The following is a 22,974-nucleotide window of genomic DNA, read 5'->3' as shown; positions in this document are numbered from 1 at the left end:
TCTTTTCTTGTCTCACTTTGTTTCTCCTACAGCAAAGACGGAGGGGCAGGCCTGGCCACAGAGAGCAGAATTAGCTTTTCACCAAAACAATTCCAGTCCCAAAGTTCTCATCAGCTATCCCTGCTATCCTCAGCACTGTCTGCAGCTGACACCTGACACCCGCCCTCCTCCCTGCTGAGGACCTGCGGACCACCCCTCCCCAAAATGTCCTATTCTCCTATGGCTGGAAAGCGTGGAGTGGTTTGTTATGACAGGGGAGACCCCTCAGGATGCTAACATCCCCTGGGACTCCTTTTCCAAAGGTGCTCCCTGGAGCTGAAGGAAACGTTGGCTTTAGGTTAGAAATTCTAGTTAGCTTGCTGTTTTTGTTAAGTTCTGGCTGTCCCTGCCTAACGCTGTCTAGCTCTGCACCACTCTACACTCAGAGTGAATGCTTTGTTGACGCTGTTTGTGGATGGATAAGAACAGTATTTCAATCCTCTGGCTGTGCTTGGGAACTGAGGAGACGAGTGTCCACAATTACTCTCGATGGTAGAAACGAGTTAGCTTTTTTCCCTAATTTAAGATGATTGCAGGGCAAAGACTGAAATTTACCCTCTCCAGAATACTAAATTTTCTTAACTTGTAGTAACAGGCTGAATGTTGGCTGGCCGTATAATGCTGCTGTTAGAACGAGCATATAATCCCCGCCATCTGTCTGATTAGAACACATTCCCTGTTCTGGTGTCTCCAGTATTTGAACTTGGAGTACAATCAGGGCAGAGCCAAGAAGGTGCCAAAGAAAAAAGGGGCATACGACTGCTATAACAATTTTAAACACAATTTGATACATAATATGAAAACCACCTATTAGCTGTACGATGTTACCTGGATGCAAATAGAATAGAAGGAAGCAACGGAATCCTAATAACAACAGTTGAATAGGGCTCGCCAAGTGCCAGGCACCGTTGTAACTACCTCACGTATATTAATGTATTCAGCCCTCATGACTACCTGCAGCATCACTTAGTGATTAGGACAATGTACACTCTCAGGTGCGTCTCTTGCCTTCAAAGGCTGGCAAGGCAAGGATGCTACGGGCTGGGTTGGAAGGTAAGAGCTTCATGAATAAGAAAGGGTCCCTTTTCCTCAAAGGATGTGTTATCACTACATTGGTCCTAAGAGGACCCTAAGCTAATAATTGTTGGTGCCTGGGACTAAAATAGCTCTGTTCTTTCTGCAGACAGAGTTTTATTTTGGCATTATGAAATGAAGACATTGCCTAGCAAATGCCCTTTGGATAACCTGAGACCCTTCCCTCAACCCAGTGACATGCGTGTTACCCGGGTCTCAGCGCAGCACACACAGAAACGAGATTGTGACAGCTGTCTATTCACATTTGGCAGTTTCTTCAAAGGTGCTGCAATCAAAGTCAAAGGGGGCTAATAAAGAAAGAACTTTCACAAGGCCCTGATGCTGTTCATGCTAGATAGTGGGTACACATTTTAGCCAAAATTCCTTCTTTTAGAAAGGTTTGCTTGGGGAGTACATTCTGCAGAATGACAGACTCTGTATTTTTGGGATCCCTAACTTGAGGAGAATTTATATAACACATCTTTCCTAGTTATTATAGTAGTAATAAAATCCTAAGAAGTATAAATGCTTATGGTGACTCAACAACCCAGATTACAAATTCAGCATCGCTTCACCTATTTCTCTCATTTATGTCATAGAATGTATTTGATCTAAAAACAGCTTAGCTGTCATTTAATGACAAATGGCGCTCTTTGCACTAAATAATATTTCAAGTGTGAGTTTTCCTTTCATACCTTCTATTGATGCAGAAGACAAAACAAAAACCTAGGAAACCTTACGTTTTGGTGTTGGTCTTATTACAAAGGGACATATTTCGTGTTCCGTTTTGTGCCCATTATTCATTAGGGAGCTGACCGTGCTTGTGTGGACAAAGGGTCAGTTGCAGAGGCTGGTAGGAAAATAAGCATTTACCCCATCACAGCATCATGGCATGCACATTTTTCGGGGTCAAAAATCTCATAATAATGATAACAATTAACAATGTTTAATAATATATAACAGTAGATTAATGTTTAGGACAAAGAAATATTGTAGGATGTTTTATATAAGAGCGTGGTATAGATATTATTAATATTATATTGGAAGCTTTGCGCTTTGATTGTGATACAAATGAATGAGTCAGACTTGGCTTTGTACATTTTTTATATGCTTATGTAATGAGAAAATTATTTCCTTAAGGGCTAGACTTATAAATATTTGCTTAATATGATTCATTAATTAAACATGTGAAAGTGCTTATCGAGCATAAAACTAGGGGACTCTCGGTGTCCGTTTTGTTTTTTCAGAATGAAAGTGCCCTTGTGAAAGAAAAAGAGCTGTCAATCGAACTTGCAAACATCAGGGATGAAGTTGGTAAGTAGGGCATTGAAAACAACACACAGAGAGAATGTCTGTTCCTGATACCTGTAAATGAATGTGTAACAAAAGCAATTATGTCTCCCGCGGTAAACCGGAGCAATCCTGCCCAGACAAATGAAGTCTCTTACCCAGCACAGCAGTGGCTGCTGCAGCCTTGCAGGGAGCCGTAATTTTTATGTTTCTGTGGTTATAAAGACAGCTTCCTAACAGTTCACAGTGGAACTAATCAGGCCTTGACTCTGCACTTCGCAGATGGCAGCTCATCCATCCATCTGTGTTGTGCGCTGTGACAAGCTCCCCCCCATTTAGGCATCCCCTGGGCAGGCAGAGCTCCAAGAGAAGCAGCCTGGCTTTGGTGGACTACACGAGGCACTCTCCATAAGATGCAGTTGTCCCACGGCTGCCTGCCACTTACACCCTGCCTTGAAATGCTCTGGGATACGGAACAGGGTCAACAACGCAAATTTGGGTGGGTTACAATGCTGGGGCTCATGCTGAAACTCCTAGTCTTCAGCTGACAGGACGGTAGCATTCAGTCTGAATCTTAAGAGACCTCACAAATGACAGGACGATCCCCCAGACGTCACGGGGGATGGGTTTTCACTTGAGGCCAACGATCAGACCAAAGGAAGATGCCATTCCCTTTCCTGACCCCATTTCTCTGTTGAGGATGTGTTATTCCGTTTCCCCAGGAAGCAGGCAGCAAAGGTGAAACAAGCACGTCCAGTCCCTTGGCCTGCTATTCCTCCCCCAGCCAGTGCTGGCCTGGGCACAGCCCGCTCTGCGTGGGTGTGGCTTCCTCCAGCAGCAAAGGGACTGGAACCGTCCCAGCTGTCCCCGGTGGGTGACACAGCGCCTTTTCCTCCAGGCCAGCCACGCAGGTAGGCATTGAGCCTTACTTCTCCGGGGAACCTGGCCCCACGGATGTGCCGTGGACAGGGTAGTGATGTCCAAACATAGCTTCTCCACCCCCCCACCCCACCCCCACTTTTTTTTTAACCGTAAAACAATTGTTTTTTCTTCACTGTGAATTTTGTGACTTCAAGAGAGGTCAGCAATGGCCTCCTCCCCCCTCTAAGAAGAGCGGGGCCCCTGTAGGAAAGCAGTAAATAACAGTTCTCCTTTCCAGCCTCAGCGACAGAAGCACCTCCACCTGGCCCGCCCCGCTGAGGGCATGAACCCGGATGTAGGTTTTCTGAGAGGCTTGCCAGGAACGGCGATGGCAGTGTGTCAGGGAAGCTCCTGGAAAGGCAACGTCAACAGGGACCTCTGTGTCTCCTTGTGTTTTCATGTGTCTCCACAGCGTGGATGAGTTCTTAGGGGGTTCGGACCTTATGGTCGCAAGCATGGGCTTTGCAGGCAAATGGCCCAGGTTCAAGTAGAACGACTTGGCTAACCTCTCTGTCCCTTGTTCCCCTTCATAAAAAGGAAAGTCGATTAAAGAAGACTCTGGTGATAAAGCATTCTGTAAAGGTGACTCATAACTATAAGGTGTGTAGCTCCTTGCATCTGGAAACAGAGGAGGAAATCTTCCACTCTAGGGTGTATTCCTCCGCAGAGGACCTCTGCACCCCCCATGGCCGAGCTTCAGGTCTAGGGGTACAGGTACGCGCCGTGACCCCACTGGGTCAGGTGTGCCAAACCCAGAGCCACTTCCCTCTCAGTCCTTTCCGGAAGCTTCTGGATGCAGCAGGCACCACACAAGGATTACATTGAGTTTTTGTATTGAAGTCTTATTTCGTTTCTGCATTAGTGCTAAGAATAGAAGCAGATATCGTCTGCCAAATGAAACAGCCATGGGGTGTGGGGGAGGCCGGAAGGCCTCGGTAGCACCTCAGTCTGGGCCTCTCAGCACAGCAATAGGGGAGGCAGGGCAACTGTAAAGGCCATAAACTCTAGTGTCTGGACCTGCAAGGTGTTCCGTTGAAGGGAAAGAGAATTAAGCTTACAAACCCGCCTTACAAATGATCATATAGAAAGGGAGGGTCCTACCTCCTGACCGACAGCCCTACCTTTATTTAGGTCTCTTGTCAGCTGAGTTGGATGTTGGGGAGGCAATGAGGGGCCCTGAGGGAAGGTGGGGACGTGGAATTTCTACATGTTGTGACTTCAGACCTGAAAGAAGCAAAGAAGCTGCAGAAAGTCAGAATAGTTTAGGGGCACTGTATAGCGACCCCAGAACAGGGTGGGCCTTTCCCCCGGATCTCAAAATTACTGCTTAAACTTTTCATACCCGTTCACACACCACCCTGAATTCTACCATTATCTGTTTGTAAGGAGCCATCAGTTGTCCACACCCACACCCAGAAATTCAAAGCCTCTTAGCATTTGGCCCGAACAAGCTTTCCTGTGGTTCTCAGCCCTGGTGCATGTTAGAATCACCTGGACTGCTTTTTAAATACTGATTTCCAGGACCTACCTACAGCAACAGAGTCACAATATTTGAGGGTGAGATCTAGGCATCTTTTTAAATTCCCATGGTGCTTAGTAAGTACAATGAAATTTGAGAATCATTGAATTACATTGAAGGAAGAGGGATTTTGATTTGGGTCAGGGACAAGGGAGGGGGCAGTAGGTAATTTGGGACAGGCTTGGAAGGGGGCGTCCCATACGGAGGGCTCTGGGCAGCAAGAGGTCCTAGGGGGAGAGTCCCAGGTGCGTGGGGAAAGGGTGTAGACAGGGAAGATGCAAAATAAATTCCACCTACTTTGTAATTACACACAGGATTGGCCTGGCTCCAGAGAAAAGGGGAGGAAAATCCTCTTCCTTCTTTCCTCCTCCTTCCTTCACCTTTACCTGTCAGGCTTGAGTCAGGTCCCATCTGGGTTAAAGGTGCTTTTGGGAACCAACCACAGAAAGGAATCTCCTGGTGTGTTTGCTGACATACTGCACACTCAGTACATTCCCATTTGTGACTTCCCTGGTGAAGCTACTATAGAATCTTCTAGACAGTATATAGTTTGAATGGTTCCCCTTACCAGCGATTTTGATACGTGTTATCCCACACTGATTGAGAATCCCTGGTTGTAATCGTTTTTGAGTTGGAATTTGCTGGCAATTGGTTTATAAGTAAACTCGGAGACATCCCTAATGAGTGATGTGTTCTGACACCATTTCTGACATCAGATGTCAGATTTTTCCACACCAGCCACCAGTCCTCTGATACCAGCTGAGTGTCTAACAATTCAATTCTGACATGAATGATCCAGAGACAGCCCAGACCCCACAGGTTCAGGGTCAGTCCCACAAGATGCCCCCACTTCAGATGCCAATCACAGGTGCCAGGGGCCACCTGTGCTTCTGACCAACTGGCTATCAATTCAGGGTTCCCACAACTGCCCCCTCAGGTTTAATAATTCACTAGAATGACTCACAGAACTCAGGAAAACACTTTACTTACCTTTACCAGTTTATTATAAAGGACACAACTCAGGAACAGCCAAGTGGAAGAGATGCATGGGGCCAGGTATTGGAGGGGCTGGGGGCACGGAGCTTCCATGCCCTCTCTGGATACGTCACTCTGCCAGCACCTAGAAGTGCTCACCAACCTGGAAGCTCTCGAGAGCCTTTGTTTGAGAGTTTCTATAACCCAATCTCCAGTTTCCCCTGTCTCTGGAGGTGGGTGACTGGGGCTGAAAGCTCCCGCCCTCTAATCACTTGGTTTTTCTGGTGACCGGCCCCATCCTGAGGCTGTCCTACGGTCCCCACCATAAGTCACCTCATTAGCATAAAATCTGGTGTGATTGAAAGGAGCTCATCACAAATAATAAGACACTCCTATCACCCAGGAAACTCAAAGGGCTTTAGGCGCTCTATGCCAGGAACAAGGGACAAAGACCAATGCATTATTATAGCACAACTCGCGAAGGCACTGCCCACATGTGGGGCCTTTCATTTAACAAGGCTCTGAGCACTTTGGATGTAGCCACTGCAGATTTTAATAACTGTAGCCTATCCACCTCATTTTAAAGGTTGGAAAGCTGAGACTTGGTCAGAGATCTTGGCTAAAGCTGGGACATCTGTAAGAAGCACCAACAAGAAGACCTTAGTTCTCCTTAACCTCAGTCCACTCATTCACTCAACAAATATTTATTGAGCACCCAGTACGTAGGAGACACAGACTAGACAGGGTCCATGGACAGTGGAGTAGACTATACCCTGCACCAGGGCACCCCTCTGAGTGGGGGCTGAAATGCATGCCCGTTGCAGCCATTCACAAGCCTTGTGCCCTGGCCTGCATGGGGCGGCTGCCTCCCAGAGGAAGAAGTGCTTTTTTCTAATTTGCACAAAGGCACCACATGGGCCAGCGGCCACCTAGTGTTACATTCCGGTTAATGAGGAACAAGACTCAACTCATGCCCTCAAGCTCACAATCAAAGGCTCTGTGGAGGAACAGCTGTCTGAGATGTGCCTTGTACCCTGTTTTCCCAAAAGTAAGCCCTAGCCGGTCAATCAGCTCTAATGTGTCTTTTGGAGCAAAAATTAATATAAGACCCGTCTTATTATGTTATATAAGACCGGGTTTTATAGTAAAATAATACCGGGTCTTATATTAATTTTTGCTCCAAAAGACGCATTAGAGCTGATTTGTGGCTGGGTCTTATTTTCAGGGAAACCCGGTAGAATGACTAGGATTTCGGTAGGTGCTCGTAGGAATGGAAAGAGCACAATTACTGAGCACATACGGAAGCCACTTGTCCCCCTGACTGTGCTGGGGCCCAATGGATGCTGTGATCATTGTCAGGCCTCACCCATTCCATCCACTTACAGAAGGAAAAGCTCTCTGTTTCCCCACTCCTCTTTCTGTGTATCAAAAAAGGAAAAAAAGTTTCACATTGGCATTTAACATTCTATCATACTGATAAATTAGAAAAAGCTACTCTTCCCCTCTAAATATTTGGGTTTTACCTCTTTTTTTTTCCCCTTTTTTTGCTATTATGCAACAGTAAGTATACTATTTGCAAATCATTTTTTTCCTCTTGTATTACTTTCTTGGAATATATTCTCAAAGTTATGGACCAATAATTTTTATAGGATTTTATATTTGTTTTAAACTCACCTGTATGTGATATGGCCTTGATATTTACTCTGTACATCTAGATAAAAGATTATAGGATTTAATCTCAGTGTAGCTAGGTTTGTCTTATAAAGAGGAAATTAAATCTCTCTCTCTCTTTCTCTCTCTCTCTCTCTCTCTCTCTCTCTCTCTCTCTCTCTCTCAAACACACACACACACACACACACACACACACACACACACACACGTGAGAGGAGACATGTAATGTCCAATTACATACCAGGATAGAGTTTGGGATGGAGTTTCTGTGGACCACGGGTAGAATCCCTGTGGAGTGGTCCCAACTGCCGTCAGTTGTGTTACATTGTGTCCCCTGTGGAGACAGGGATCTCTGGTCATCCTCTCGAAAGCTTCTCGTCCCCAAGTGACCCTCCAGGGATGTTGGCCTGTCTGTGGAGTTGGCCTTCATGGGGTCTGTCCTCAGAAACGCCAATCCCAAACTGTGGTGGCTGAGGGATGAAAAGGCAAGTGGGTCCCCAGGAAACCAGAATCCAGCACCATGTCCAGGGAAGGACGAGCACAAATGCTAGAAACAGGTTTAATGTTTGATTTTTTTTAAATCACATTTAAAAATTTCCCAGAAAATGTAGCTTTGATTTTTGGTTAGAGTGGCATTCTCCAAATGTGGAATAACTGAGGACGCCCTGTTCCGTGTGTCAACGCGGCGATAGGTGTATAAGGTGCTCCTCCTAGAAGCAGATTGTTTCCTTTTGAGACCTTATGCTACAAGTTGTTAACTGCTGTGAGGTGAATGTTTATGGTCCCTTCTCCAGCGAAGCTGCCTTATTAGAAAACCTTACAAACATACATGTTGGATAAACTCCACCAGACAGAAAACCATACGCAGTGCTTAGCGAGGTTCAGACGGGGCCCTCCGGCTTACACGCCTGCGCAGCTGTGCTCCCAGCCAGACCAGAAGTCCTGCTGAGACGCATATGCAGACTTGAGTTGGACCAACACTAACGTCATTCACACACCTCCTGCCAGATCCCTTTTTCCAGGCTGCTCAAAGCTATGAGTATCTACATCTGTTGTGAAATTGCCTCTCATCTTTGAAGTCCTCAATCACCCCGATGTCCTGCTCTGGCCGATGTCCTGCTCTGGCCGTACTCACCTGCCACTGCCCGCAGGCTCCAGTGCTGACACGAGGAAGCTGCCTTCTGCTTCCCTGCCGGCTTCCATCACCTTCTCTTAGCCCCTTCCTCCCCTGAGCTTACAACAACCTCTGCTCTGGCCATTCCCACCCCAAAACAGGCCCATGGATTTTTATCTTTCTGCCAGCTTCAGACTTAAGGTGGAGTTTGCTTTTTTATCTTCTACTGCACACTTTAAAAACATTTAGCTTGAAATATCGTTTTAAAACAGAAAGCAGTGTGTAGCAAAGCAATCATCCTGGTAAAGTTTCTCAGGTATTATACAGAAAGCTAAATGGTTAAATCCACATTTTGATTAAAGTCATCCTATTGAAACAGCAAAAAACAAAAAAAAGAACTGGATGTTTTCTATAATATACAATAAAGAGATATTAAAGAATTACGAAAGCTTTGACATAAAGGTATGATAGAAATCTAAGTTTGTAGCAGTATGCAGTGAATTATTATTTATTACATTTCTAAGTTACTAACTAAAATGGATTTTTCCATTTATTCTCATATATAACTAGCAACCCACATAAACATACACATGCCACTGTATTGGTGGGATGATTTTATCTTTCAGGGTTATACATAAAATTTTGTCTTCCAATTCTATGATATAAGCACTTATATTTATACAGTGCTTAGCACTTGCCAAGCTCTGTCACATAATATATCTTATGTATTCATTCAAACTACTCAGTGAAGTCAGTGTTGGTATCTTTATTTTATAGGAAATTGAACCTCAGACACATTGAGTTCCCTAAGAGCATATAGCTGGTGTGGGACTAACCCCAAGGTCTAGATTCTTCTACATACAGTATGTAAGTTTACCATGACACCGCCAGCCCTTCAAATTTTGGGTGTGACTTTTAATTTAGTAAATTGAAAAATCAGATAAACAAAATACACTAACTCCTCCCCCAATTCTATATGACTTCCACACAAAACCATAAAAGATGCTGGTGAGTCTCTGTCCAGAAATGGAGGAGATATGATTCTATAACACAGAGTGATGTCAGTTGATATTAATCAATCCATTAGGGTTGGGTCCAGGGACAAATAACAAACCGCCCAATGGTGATAGTTTAATCATGGTAGATTTTTCGTTCTCTCCTCTAAGTCAGTAGGAAGCACTCAGGGGCAGGTATGGTTCTGCTCACACAGATCACGGGGGTCCCAGTCTTCTTACAGCTCACTGTTCTACCCCCACTTTCACCCCCCCACACACACACACCAAGACGGTGGCCCTTCTCCCCACGGTCCTCTGTGGCAGTGGTGCCACAGTCCTCATGTCTATATTCCAGGTAGTCGGGTGGAGGAAGGAGTGGACACAGAAGCAGGCGGAGTGAGTCAGCTCTCTTGGGGGCAGTTTCCAGGAACTACACTTCAGCTTATATCTCATTGGCTGGAACTAAGTCACGGGCAAACCTCTTCACAAGGGAGACTGGGAAATGTGCTCCTTTTTCTTTATGGCCTTGCCCAGATATTATTTTATTACGATGGAGGAAGGGGAGAATGAACACACGGGGGAGCGGGGGTACTAGCAATATGTGCTATGGGGCCTGAATTGCCTCCATCAGTAAATTGGGGAGAATCGTCCTGTCACACGAGGTGAGTGAGAGCAAAGGTTCTAGCAGAGTATTTGGCAGAATAGTAGGGGCTCAGGATGTGCTAATTCCCTTAAACTTCAGATTAGATTCTGCCTTTTCTTTTCACAGCTTTAAAAAAGGCTGAGTCAAAATGCAAAGACTAAGAAGATACCTCAGAAAAAATAACGAATCTTTGGATCAGAAAACATAATGCATATTTTCTGATTTATAAAAATACCTCTTCTAAGCACACCAATTAAAAGACTGTTTATCAGACTGGATAAAAAGCAAGATGTGGTTATGTGCTATCTGAAAGAAACCCACTTCAAAAATCAAGGTAGATAATGTAAAAGTAAAAGGCTAGAAAGAAGATGTACTATGCTAACACCACTCAAATCACACAATGAATATGACACAAAGTAATCTTCAGATCAATGATAATACCAGGAATGACGATGGCCATTACATAATGATAAAGGACAGTCAGTTCACGAAAAAGACATAACAATACTAAATATCTATGTACCTAACAATAGAGCTTCAAATCGGGCAAAGCAACAACTGATAGACCTAAAAAGAGACATAGACAAGCCCACAATTATGGTTGGAGACGTCAGCACTCCTCTCTCAGTATTGATAGAACAAGCAGGCAGAAAGTCTGTAGGGATAGAAAAGACCTGAACAATGGTCTGAACCAACTTGACCTAATTGACATTAAAAGCACTCTGTCCAACAACAGCAGAATACACGTCCTTTGCAAATGCACATGGAACATTGAGCAACATAGACTATATTTTGAGCCATTAAACAAACCTCAGATAATATAAAAGAGTTGAAATCATACAAAATGTTTTGGACTATAACAGAATTAGACTATTAATCAACAACATGAAAATACCTGGAAAACTCCAAACATTTGGAAATTAAACAATATACTTCTTAAAAACACATGGGTCAAAGAGGAAACCCCAAGGCAAATTAGGAAATATGTTGACTTGAGTGAAAATAAAAATACAGCATTTCAAAATATGGGGAATGCAAAATTCTCTCTGATCAGTATAGTTGAATCTTCTCATTCAATTTGCTCAGCAATATTGAGAGAGACTCAACATGTATTCTAACAATCTAGCGCTCTGTGGCAGGGAGGTGGAGAGTGTTATTTTAAAGAAGGTTTGGTCTAGTAGGTTCAGCCCGCTGTCAGACATTTGAGCATGACAATATAAATTCAAACATACTGCTTTCTTTGCAAGATGGACCACTCAGCATGAGTAGGTCTGGGAATTACCTGCTCTCCCATAGGGAAAACAATATTCATTCTGAGCTGGGAAAGATTCAAACCAGTGATGTCAACTGCCATGATTAGATTTTATTTCAGTCAATGTAATTTTCTGAAGTCGGTTTCTATCCCAGACAGGTGCTTACCCATGCAGTCATATCAAAACTGCAAACCCCCTTAAATGGTCTGGTTACCATGGAAAATATATTGTCAGCTACAATCCCACAAAATTGCTGCTTTCTTTGAGACCATGATTTATTCAAAGTGACAGCAGCACATTTTTTTTTTTGATATTTATAAAATTCTTTGACATCTATGCATATAGCAACATTTTAGTTATTTTATGTTTTGTGATCCTCTAAAATATTTACTCCTTTATGAATCAAGGTAATTCTGCTTTCTGATATATGTTAATGTTAGTATTTTTAAATCTGTGGGTTTAATCCTTCAGTAACCAGAATTGACTGACTAGAATAACTCAGGATACCAAGGGCCACCCTTCGCCTACCCTGCAGACAAGCAGCTTCTTGAAACTTGGAGTTAGCTGTCTCTGTAAAACAGTGACTTCATAAATCCAGTACTTATAGTGGTGTACAGCTTACACAGCCCTTCCACACACTATTTCATCTGATCCTGACAACAACCCTGAGAGAAAGGTAAGGTAGATAATACCACCACTGTCACTTTAACGATGAATAAATCGTGGCCATAGAGAATAAGCACAACCCCCACGTCATAGAACTGTGAGGAATAACAGCTGGGTCCTTATCTTGTTCCACCATGACCGTGGAGTGCTGCCTTCATGTTGTAAGATCTCAACTGGTGTCTGGGGAAGATAGGAAAAAGCAAGAGGAAGACATGATATGCTATATATATCTAACCTGAAAATCGCTGAAAAGCATCTTGCAAAATATGTATTTTAATTGACAAACAATAACATCCAAAGTATGCAAATATAGTCACCACCTCTTGTAAGTTTCTGAGGTACACAGATTCCCTCTTCTTTTTCTTTTTCTTATTTTGATGATAGTAATGGTTTAGTTTTGTTTTAATTATATATATATATATATATATATATATATATATATATATATATCCATATATAAAGTTTCAGATGTACAAAGCAATGTAATAGTTAGATAGTTAAACCCCTCATAAAGTGATAACACACTCCCCAAGCTACTACCCCTCTGACATCCCATATGGCTGTTACAATACCATCGACTATCTTCCCTGTGTTGTACTCCACCTCCCGTGACTACATATACCTATATATTTAGTTATAGTTGACGTTTCAATATTATTTTAATTCAGCTTCAGTTGTATAGTGCTTTGGTCAGACATCTACAGAGTTTATGACGTGATCCCTCTGATAAGTCCAGTGCCCATCGACACCTTACATGATCTTTACAACATTGTTAATTATATTCCTTGTACTGTATTAACTATCAATTTGTATTTCTTAATGCCTTCACCCTTTTCACCCTGACCCCAACCCTATTCCCCTCTATCACCTTGATAGACCAAGTACTTATCTGGCACCATCTAGTTATTACAATATTATTGACTATATTCCTTATGCTGTACCCTATATCCCCATGACTACTGTGTAACTACCAATTTGTACTTCTTAATCCCTTCCCCTTTCACCCATCCTTAACCCCCCTCCCATCTTAAAGAAGTCCCTCTAAGAGTCCTTGTAATACTGGTTTGGTGGTGATTAACTCCTTCAGCTTTTTCTTGTCTGGGAAGCTCCTTATCTGTCCTTCAATTCCAAATGACAGCATTGCTGGGTAGAGCAATCTTGGTTGTATGTCATTGCTTTTCATCACTTGGAATATTTCCTGCCACTCCCTTCTGTCCTGCACAGTTTCTGTTGAGAAATGAGCTGACAGTCTTATGGGAGCTCCCTTGTAGGTAACTAACTGCTTTTCTCTTGCTGCTTTTAAGATTCTCTCTTTATACTTAACCTTTGGCGTTTTAATTATGATGTTGTCTTGGTGTGGGCCTCTTTGGGTTTTATCTTGTTTGGGACTCTCTGTGCTTCCTGGGCTTGTATATCCATTCCCTTCACCAGGTTAGGGAAGTTTTCTATCATTATTTCTTCAAATAGGTTTTCAATTTCTTGCTTTCTCTCTTCTCATTTTGGTACCCCTATGATGTGAATGTTAATATGCTTGATATTGTCCCTGAGGCCCCTTAAACTCTCCTCAATTTGTTGGATTCTTTTGTTCTTTTTGCTGTTCTGGTTGGGTGTTTTCTGCTACCTTATCTTCTACGTCACTGGTTGGATCCTCTGCTTCATCTAGTCTACTATTGATTCCCTGTAATATATTCTTTGTTTTCATTATTGTATCCTTTATTTCTGACTGGTTCTTTTTTATGGTTTTCATCTCCATTTTTATGCTTCCTATCTCTCTGTTGAAGTTCACCCTGAGATCATTGAGCATTCTTATAACTAATGTTTGGAACTCTGCATCTGATAAATTGCTTTTCTCCATTTTGCTTAGTTCTTTTTCTGGAGCTTTGTTCTGTTCTTTTATCTGGGACATGTTTCTTTGTCTCCCCATTTTGGCTGCCTCCCTGTGTTTGTTTCTATGTATTAGGTAGGGCTGCTATGTCTTCCAGTCTTAGTAGAGTGGCCTTATGTAGTATGTGCCTGTGGGGCTCAGTGGTGCAGTCTTTCTGGTTACCTGAGCCATGCACTCCAGGTGTGTCATACAGAGTGTCATGCGGGGTTTCTGGTCCCGCTCCCCACATAGGAGCGCAGCACATGGTGAGGCCAAAAAGGAACACTCATGGAGCCATAGATAGGGGAGTCATACCACTATATTCTCACTGGAGGCTGGGTTGGAGACACAGGAAGCAGGAGCCACACAATCCACAACCTGCTGTCCACTTGTCTCTGCCAACCAACTTCACTTGCTAACTGCAATCTGCCTCTCTGCAGTCCGCAATGCACACTCTGCCACACCATGCCACGCCACACCACACCTTGCTAGCTTAGCCACGGCAGTTATATTAGTGGCCAGTGGCTCACTGGTTACAGCTGACAGCCAACTAGCCACAGCTGATGGCCATCCAGTCACAATTGATGGTCCTTTACTACCTGAGCTAGCACCTTTCCATGTGAGGTCAAGAGCCTGGAAACTGCACTCCTGACTCTGTCCCCACAAGGTGTGTCCCTTGTGTGGGTTGTGTGTGTCCTCCTATAGTTGAGCCTTGGTTGATAATTGCACATCAGTGGGAGGGACTGACCCTTGGGCTTACTGGTTGTGAGGACTGGCCTCGACTACAGTGGAAGAGTTGGTGTGCAGGGGCTGAGCCTATGGAGCAGGATCTGCCTCAGCAGGACTCTGGTGCCTGCCCAATCTGCCTCTTGGGTGTGTCATACTTGGAGGTGGCTGGGTGATGCTCCAGCTTGTTTTGAAGCTGACCATTAGGGGCACCAGCCCTAGGATCACCCTCTTATTTTTCTTTGTATTTTGAGCCCCAGGTCAGGGCTGACCACATTGAACGTAGAGCATTCACTGCTTCATTTTATGAACTTGATTGATGAAGATATATTAATACCTGTTAGTGTGCCAGGAGTAAAAGAGGGATGTGATACAGTCTCTGACCTCAGGAAGCACCTGTGTTGGAGAGACAGCCACCTAAGCAGATAATTTAGATCCAGTGTACGAAGGTGCTAGAGGTCTGGGAGCCCAGAGGTGTGTTTGTAACCCAGTCAGTGGTGCAGGAAAGTCTTTTAGGGGTAAAACAGCTCAGCTGGAGTCAATGAAGAAGTGATTCTTCCATCCACTTGATCAATTACAGAAACGACACTAATGACATCATTGACTTAATCTCTCCACTGGGAATGGGAAAAATTGTGAAGGAAATTGGGTTTTCCATGTGGCTGTCCCTTAACAGAGGAAGAAGGCAAATGAGTTTGAGTTTTTAAAACTCTTTAAATTACTTGCATAAAAAGCAGGGGCAGTGTTTGGGATATAAGACTCAAATGATTCTCTCTTTGTAGATTTTTTAACATTTGATTTTTCTTGTCTAATGCCACTAGAATTATTCTCATTCATTTGAATAACCACAGATGCTTACAAGAGCCATATTCAGGTACTCACGACCACCAAGCTATTTGCTTAATTTGGCAGTTTATTTAAACAAAATAATATATAGATTACAGTACATGCTTATGTAATATTCAGGTCACTCTTTTTGACCAAAATTGCTGTTTTTCAGCCAAATGTCAGGTCTTTGGGGAGTTCATTCTGGTGAAGAAGATAACTCAACCAATTCTGAATTGCAAATAACCATGTAAAGACTCACTAGGTTTCAGTAACAAAGAATCTAATCCGGATCTCAGGGCTCCTTAGCACAACAGTTTTCTAGAAAAAACAAACCAAAAAAAAAAAACAGTTGGTAATGAAGGATGCGTTCAGAGTTTGGCTAATCAGGAGAATGGGTCCAGGTGGAGAGACCAGGCTGGCAGTGAAACGTGCGCACTTACTTTGGTGGATTACACTAGAATCCATCTTTTTTTGTTTTCTTTGTTAGTACACCAAGAATGGCTCTGACTATCAAGGAAATACCTTTAACTAAGTTTACGAGAGCCTGATGTAGAAAATGAAATTACCAACCTATTAATTTATAATGAGAAATATATCTCCTTATAGGCAGATCTACCTAGAAGCTAATATTGTCATCAGAAGACTGCTTAGTGGCCCAAAATCAATCTTGTGCTATAAATAATAATGGTATCTCACTGAGATAGCCTTGGGCAGCTATTTGCATGACTCTTTCTTTTCTAGGACCTTAATTCTTACCGGGTTCCCCAGGGCAGGAGATGGAAACCTATTAGAATCACCTGCGAGTGTTTTACCAACTACCCATGCCCAGACTTCTGCCTCCAGCCATAATATTGGACTTGACATCCCATTATACACAGCTATAAAATAGACCAAATGCATGAGGCAGCTTTTGCAAGCATTGGGCAATGAACACCACAGGCCAGCCATTCTTGAAAAGAGGGAAACACACTGAGATCCATGTTAGCCCCAGCTTTCTGCCTGGGGCCACTTACCAGACCACAGCACAGAGAGGTACTCCAGATGGTGACCACCATTTGGCTGAACTAAAGAAGTAGATAACACAGTTCAAGGTGATTGGAGGAGCTAGAAATTGTGGGCCCGAGCAGTGCAGAGGAGTAAGCTGAGCAGAGCAGGGCCCTGGGGTGGGTTTGCCGGGGTGAGGTGGAGGGGCGGGGTGTTCCCGCGTGTTCTTAGATGAAGGCTGGGCTGTGCACAGGGGTTCCCAGCAGAGGGCGCTGCTGCAGGACTGAGGTACAGAGGGTGTGCAGCGCTCGGAGACATCCGCACTCCAGCCCAGCTGGGATGGGGAGATCTCCCCGAGCATCTTGAGTCAAGACCTGAGAAAGGCCAGGAGTTAGGAGTAAAGACCAGGACCTAGAGTAAGGGTCTCTCCAGGAAGAAAGACAAACTGAGTTTGTACCACCCTAACAAAGAGTAAGACCAAGCCTGACAGAATCAAAGGAATCTAGTAATTTAGCCTGCCAACAAACTCAGCACCTGTTCAAGAAAGACGATGTAATACAAGCTCCCTACAATGTTTCATCCACAATGACGAACATATACTCTTTTTAAAATTAGACGTACAGAGAAGCAGGACCCATAATTAAGGGGAAAAGTAGTCGATAGAAACGGGTATTGCAGTAACCGGATGTTGGAACTAGCAGATGAGAAATTTTAAAGACTATTATAAACATGTTCAAGCACTTGGAGAAACGGAGAAACATAATGGGTAAATAGGTAGGGAACAGCAAGGGAGAAATTAAAACTATAAAAAAGAACCAAATGGAAATGTTAGCACCCAAAAGTAGAATCTCTAAAATGAAAAATCATTGGGTGCGCTTTACAGCAAATAGGAGACTGCAGAAAAAAGTGTTGTGAGTTAAAGACAATCAACAGATATCTAATCAAAAGAACAGGGCGGGAGGGGAGAAGACTTCTAAAAATAAATGAAGTATCAGTAACCTGTAGGACTATATCAAGCATTCTAACAAATGCCTAATTGGACTGTCAGAGAAGACAGAGAGATTGTGGAGGAAAATAATATATTTAAGAAAATGATGGGCAAAACATCCCAAGTCTGGTTTTAAAAGAGCAACCTGAAGACCCAAGAAACTCAGTGAGCCCCAAACAGGATAAATACAAACAGCCAAATTGCACCTAAGCACGTCATAGTCAAGCTGCTAAAAAACAAAGATAAACATGAAACAGTAAAAGTAACTGGATAAAGACACACGTTACATCCAAGGAAGCAGGGATGTGAATGACAGTTAACCCCAACTGAAAAGGAGACCAGAGGCAGTGGAATGACATTTTTAAAGGGCTAAAAGAAGGGGAATGAGCAGACTCTTAACCCAGAGTCCTATTTTCAGAGAAAATATCCTTTAAAAATGGAGAAACTTAGATCTACAAGAAAGAATTAAGATTATCAAAATGGCGAATATGTGGATACATACAAAAAAAGTATTCATTTTTATTGTTTTTTAAAAAAGTTTATTTTTAAATGTTCAGTTCGATGATCTTTGAGTGTGACTCTATCCATGTAATCACCACCCAAACAAGACCTAGGCATTTACGTCGTTCCCGAAATTTCCCTCTTGCCTCTTTCCACTCAATCCCACCTCCTCCCTACTTCTAAAGCAACCGCTTTCTTCTTTCTAGCACCCATACTTTTGTTTCGGCTGTTCTTGGATCTCACATAAATGGGATTAGACAATATATAGTCTTGCATTTGGGTGCTTTTGCCCCATGTGAGAGAGTCATCCATGTTGCTGAATATATCAGTAGTCTGTGCCTTTTTTTTTTTAAACTTCTGAGTAGTCTTCCATTTCCATGAATATACCAAAATTAATTTATCCATTTTTCCACTGATGGACATTTGAGCTGTTTCACTTTTTTGCTGTTATAAATGAAGCAGTTATGAATATCCTTGCAAGTCTTTTTGTGGACAGAGTTGATTTCATTTCTCTCAGGTAAATGCCTACACAGGTAATTACTGGGTTGTGTGACAGATGTGAATTTAACTTGAGACGCTGCCAAACAGTTCTCCAAAGGGGGGTACCATCTTGCACCATCCCCAGCTATGTTTGAGAGTTCCGGTTCCTCCATAGCCTTGCCAACATTCAGTATCGTCAGTAATTTTGGTGGTGTTGTTTTAGCCATTCTTGTGGGTGTGAAAAGTATCTCATTATGGTTTTAATTTGCATTTCCCTGATGACTGGTGAACTTGAGCAGTTTTTATGTGCTAACTGGCTATTTGGATATCTTCTTTTGCAAAGTGTCCTTTGCTCATTTTTAATTGAGTTGTTTTTCTTTTGACTGAATGGCAGCTGTCCCCTTCACCTGGGCACATGGGCTCTCTCAAGGTTGCCACAGGCCCATGTGACTCGCTACTCATCTGTGTTTGTGATCATTCTTCTAAATCCCAGCACTTAAAGACTGACTTGGGGTGGCCTAAGTCTACAGTCAGGAATAGGAAAATTGAAAGCACACCTAATGGCTAAGATATAAAGCATTTCAAGAATGCTGTTCGTAAGATAATTTTGAATGCCTGTTCTTCATAAATAAAGTATTCTAGGTGTTTTATTCAGATATAAGAAAGCTATAATCCATAACCCAAAGAGTTTATAATCAGTTGGGAAAACGGGTATGTTAGCAAATGATTGTAACATAAAAATGAAGTAACTGGCTCTCTCCTTCAAATGTCTGTCCTAGATGCTCTTCCAGGCCCTCTTTTCATCTCATTTTCCATGATCTCTCTAGTGATCTCATCTACTGACTGGCTTTAACTCTCCCCTGAGCCACTTGCTCCCAAATCCATGTCCTCAGCCCTGGTGTCTCTTGAGGTCCCCTCTTGATGAGCCAGAGGCAGTACAGCTCTTCATGGCTGAACAGTTTTATCTCCACTGCCCCACACTCCCCATTTCAGGCAAAAGAAAAATCTCTCCTTCTCCTCCTGTATCCTAAATTAGTTCAAGTACAAGCTAAGCTGCTCTAACAAAGAGGCTCCCCCATATAATGGGATAAATAAAAGGGAGGATGTTTCTCTCATGTGAGGCCCAGGAACAGCCATGTTTCTGTCTCTACCCCACTGTCCTAAAGCCCTTGTCCCTGCCGGTGTGGTTGAGGCGAATGGATGCAGGAGCACATTTCAGCTTCCAGGAAAGGGAAGGAGAGAAAGCAGAGGGCAAGCAGCTTCCTCAGAGGCTATGATCTAGATGTTGCCATACCACTTCTTCACGTCGCTTTGGCCCAACCAGAATCACGTGGCCACAGAGCGCTTCTAGGGACGCTGGAAGATGGAGTCTCCAGCAGGGCAGCCATGTGAGTTAAAACTTGGAGATTCCTATCAATAAAAGAAAGAAAATGGGATGGGAGGCAGTTAACAGGCTCAGTCACAATTTTTAGCTCAGTTATTGACTCCACAAATCACAGAGTAAACTGACCCAGAAAGCTGGGGTCATCATCGGCCCCACCTGTCCCTCTCCTTCATGCTCGATGTCCCGTGAGTCACCAGGTCCTGTTCATTAGAATTTGGAAGACTGTCCTAATTCTGTTCTGTCCTCCTCCTGTAGTGACTTAGTCTCTCCTTTTGCAAAAACCTCCTCACTGGTCCCCTTACCACCCTGCTTGCCTGTAGGTCTACCCACTTCCGTGGTTAAAATCCATCAGTAACCAGAAGCATGTTTGCCTGTGACAAGAACAGTGGTTGCCCCCAGCTAGAGGGCCTAGGGTGGGAGGGAATGAGTTCACCACCTTCCTTTCCATGTTGCCTGAATTTTTTTTTTCCACATCCACAACAGTAAAAATCAAAACACTGTGATAAAAAAAAAAAGATTCTTCAGGGGCTTTATATCATTCGTGGGTTAAGTAGAGTTCAAACTCTTGAGCGCAGCATAGCAGGGCTGCTGTGTGCCTTCCCAGATGCACCCCTGCTGCTCCCCTCAACACACGCTCCACAGAAGTCCTGCCAACTACATTGCCTCTTCTTGAATTGGCCTCTCCCTCTCCTCACCCCAACCACCTCCCCAAGCTTCCTGGAAAACTAAAGTCTGCCATCACCTCCATGTCTTCCTAGCTGGGCCATTCCTCCTTAGAAGAATGCCTGCTCCAGAGCACTTGTCCGCTTCTCTGCCTCTGGGGCACAAGGTGTGGCACTTGTCACATTGCTGTTGTTCATTTATCTATCTGAGCCTTCCTGCCACTAGACAAGGGCCCCTCAAGGCTGGGCTGTGCTTAGTAATCAGGGTTAATTTCCTGAATACCTCGTGCAAGAGATTGCATTCCAGGGACTTAAGTCCACAGGGGGGAAATTATTTGGGGAGACAGAGCTTACAAAAACAACTCTTAAAAGTACATTATACTCACTAAAATAAAATAATACAGCAGACTAAATAAAAACAATGTTGATGCACCATTTTGCACATTTAAATTCATTTCTATCCCCTACTCACCAGAGGCACTCCAGGCTCTCCTTCCCTGGGATTTTCACCAGGTACTTGAGGACTATGCATATATTATTCATAATCAAACCTGCCATCTATCGAGTGCCTCTGAGATGTCCGGGAGTGTGAACACAGGGTTTCTAATTCTCACAGTAACCCTATGAGCTAGGCCACGTTGTGCCCATTTTACAGGAGGGAACGTGGAGGCTCAGAGAAACAAATATTGACTGGCCCAGGGTTATAGGCTGTCCAGCAGGGGTTTGCACTGAGCAGTCAGGCTCCAGGACCCTGCCTGTTTTTCCCATATGCGCTCTGCCTCTCATGCCTGCTCTGAGACAGTGTTTTTGTTTTGTTCTGTTTTAATGCCTGCCTCTTCCTCCGCTTGTAATGGCTCCCGAGGTTATCGCTGGACCTGTTGTTCGCCCCTTCCAGGACAGCCCTAAGGCTGCTGGTTCTAGCCACTCAGCTCCCTGCCCCCAGCAGGCTCAGCCTTCAGCATGTAGGTCCGCATGTACTTTCCTTCAGTTTATTCTTCCATCAAAACTCAGTTCAAACGCATCTGTTTCTGCTCAGCCATCCACTTTGTCTCCCTTCTCTATCCCCAAACCGTGGGATTTCTTCCGTTACTCCCACCAGGTGGGGGCACAGTTCATGACGAGCTTCGTCTGTCACAACGATATGAGGCAGGAGAGGATGGCTGTGAGCAGATAGATGCCAGTCTCCTCACTGCCTGGGGTGCGTGATGGTGGTGGGGGGACCACAGGGTGTCTATATATATATATATACACACATATGACTCCAGCTAAAAGGCGAGGGGGATGGGAAGTTCCTGCAAATGCAGGAACCTTGAAGAGAATTCAGCGTCCTGAATCTCCAACTCGCCAAGAGGGCACAGCCTCAGAGCTAAGTCTGCACATACAGGCTCAGGGATAACACTGGGAGCTCAAGGCAGCTGAGGGAGAACAGCTAGGCCAGCAGATGGCTCGCAGTGGCAGCCACGGGTGGGTCCTGTACTCACTGACAGACACTGTCTGCCCTCTCTCTGCTCTGTCTTTGAGCTGGTCCTCAGCACACCTGGGGAGGTGGGCTCTGGGGCCTAAGCACTGAGCACGGGACCTTATTACGCAAACGGTGGCCCCTGGACCAGCAGGGGCTTATTTGAAATGCACGCTCTCAGGCTGTACCCCAACCTCTGCATCACTGTCTGCATTTTAACACGATCGTCAGGTAGTTTGTATGAAAGTTTAGGAAGCACCGGCTTTGCCTACAGGAGTGATTCTCAGTGTATGTCCCCTGGACCAGCAGCAGCAGTGTCACCTGGGAAGTTGTTAGAAATACAGATTCTCAGGCTCCACCCCAGACCCACGAATCAGACAGTCTGGGGTGGACCCAGCAGGCTGCGCGTTAGCAGCCCCACACGTGATTCTGGTGCCCGCTGCTGTCTGAGGACCACTGACTTAGGACAGGACCATGTGACAGTCAAGAGCAAGACCTTGAGGAAGCCGCAGACCTGGACTGACTTGGTTCTGCTGCTCAGGCTCCCTTTTGACAAAATGGGAACATGACTGATAAGCAGGCATCACGCCCACTTCTCAGAGTTTTTGTGACATTCAATAACCCTGTCTGCTCAGGGCGCCCAGTACTATAGCCTCGGGCGATGCCATCAGCAGGGGACGGCTCAGACCCTCCGAGCGGTGTAGCCGCTGCTCTTCCTCCATCCCTGAGACCTTTTTCTAGAAAACTGTGGAAGAGAAAGAAGTGTTGCATCTTCTGGTACCTAGCGTGATGCAAAGGCCCCTCTTGCTTCTCTGTGATTTTGTTTTTAAAAACAGGCATGCTTTAACCAGCCAGTAAACAAAATGGACTGTGAACTTGTCTTCTTAGGGATTCTGACGAAGACCATTGTCACGCTGGCCTTTGCCAGCATGGAGCGT

The 22,974-nt window shown here is 44.2% G+C and overlaps 1 protein-coding gene across 4 annotated transcripts in view; it reads left to right on the top strand.

Annotated features, from left to right (window-relative positions):
* Positions 1–22,974, top strand: part of MTUS2 (microtubule associated scaffold protein 2) — a 530,400-nt gene that overhangs the window by 471,124 nt on the left and 36,302 nt on the right. For all 4 annotated transcript variants that reach the window (XM_074330069.2, XM_074330067.2, XM_074330068.2 and 1 more), the window contains one exon: positions 2,361–2,427. In XM_074330069.2, the coding sequence (XP_074186170.2) occupies positions 2,361–2,427 (67 nt within the window). The remainder of the gene's footprint in view (positions 1–2,360; positions 2,428–22,974) is intronic.

The sequence above is a fragment of the Rhinolophus sinicus genome, chromosome 16 (genome assembly GCF_057876585.1).
Source record: "Rhinolophus sinicus isolate RSI-liver-muscle chromosome 16, RSI-T2T, whole genome shotgun sequence".
In the NCBI taxonomy this organism is placed as follows: Eukaryota; Metazoa; Chordata; class Mammalia; order Chiroptera; family Rhinolophidae; genus Rhinolophus; species Rhinolophus sinicus.
The sequence above is the reverse complement of the archived record's forward strand: the minus strand, read 5'-3'. Positions and strand labels throughout refer to the sequence as shown.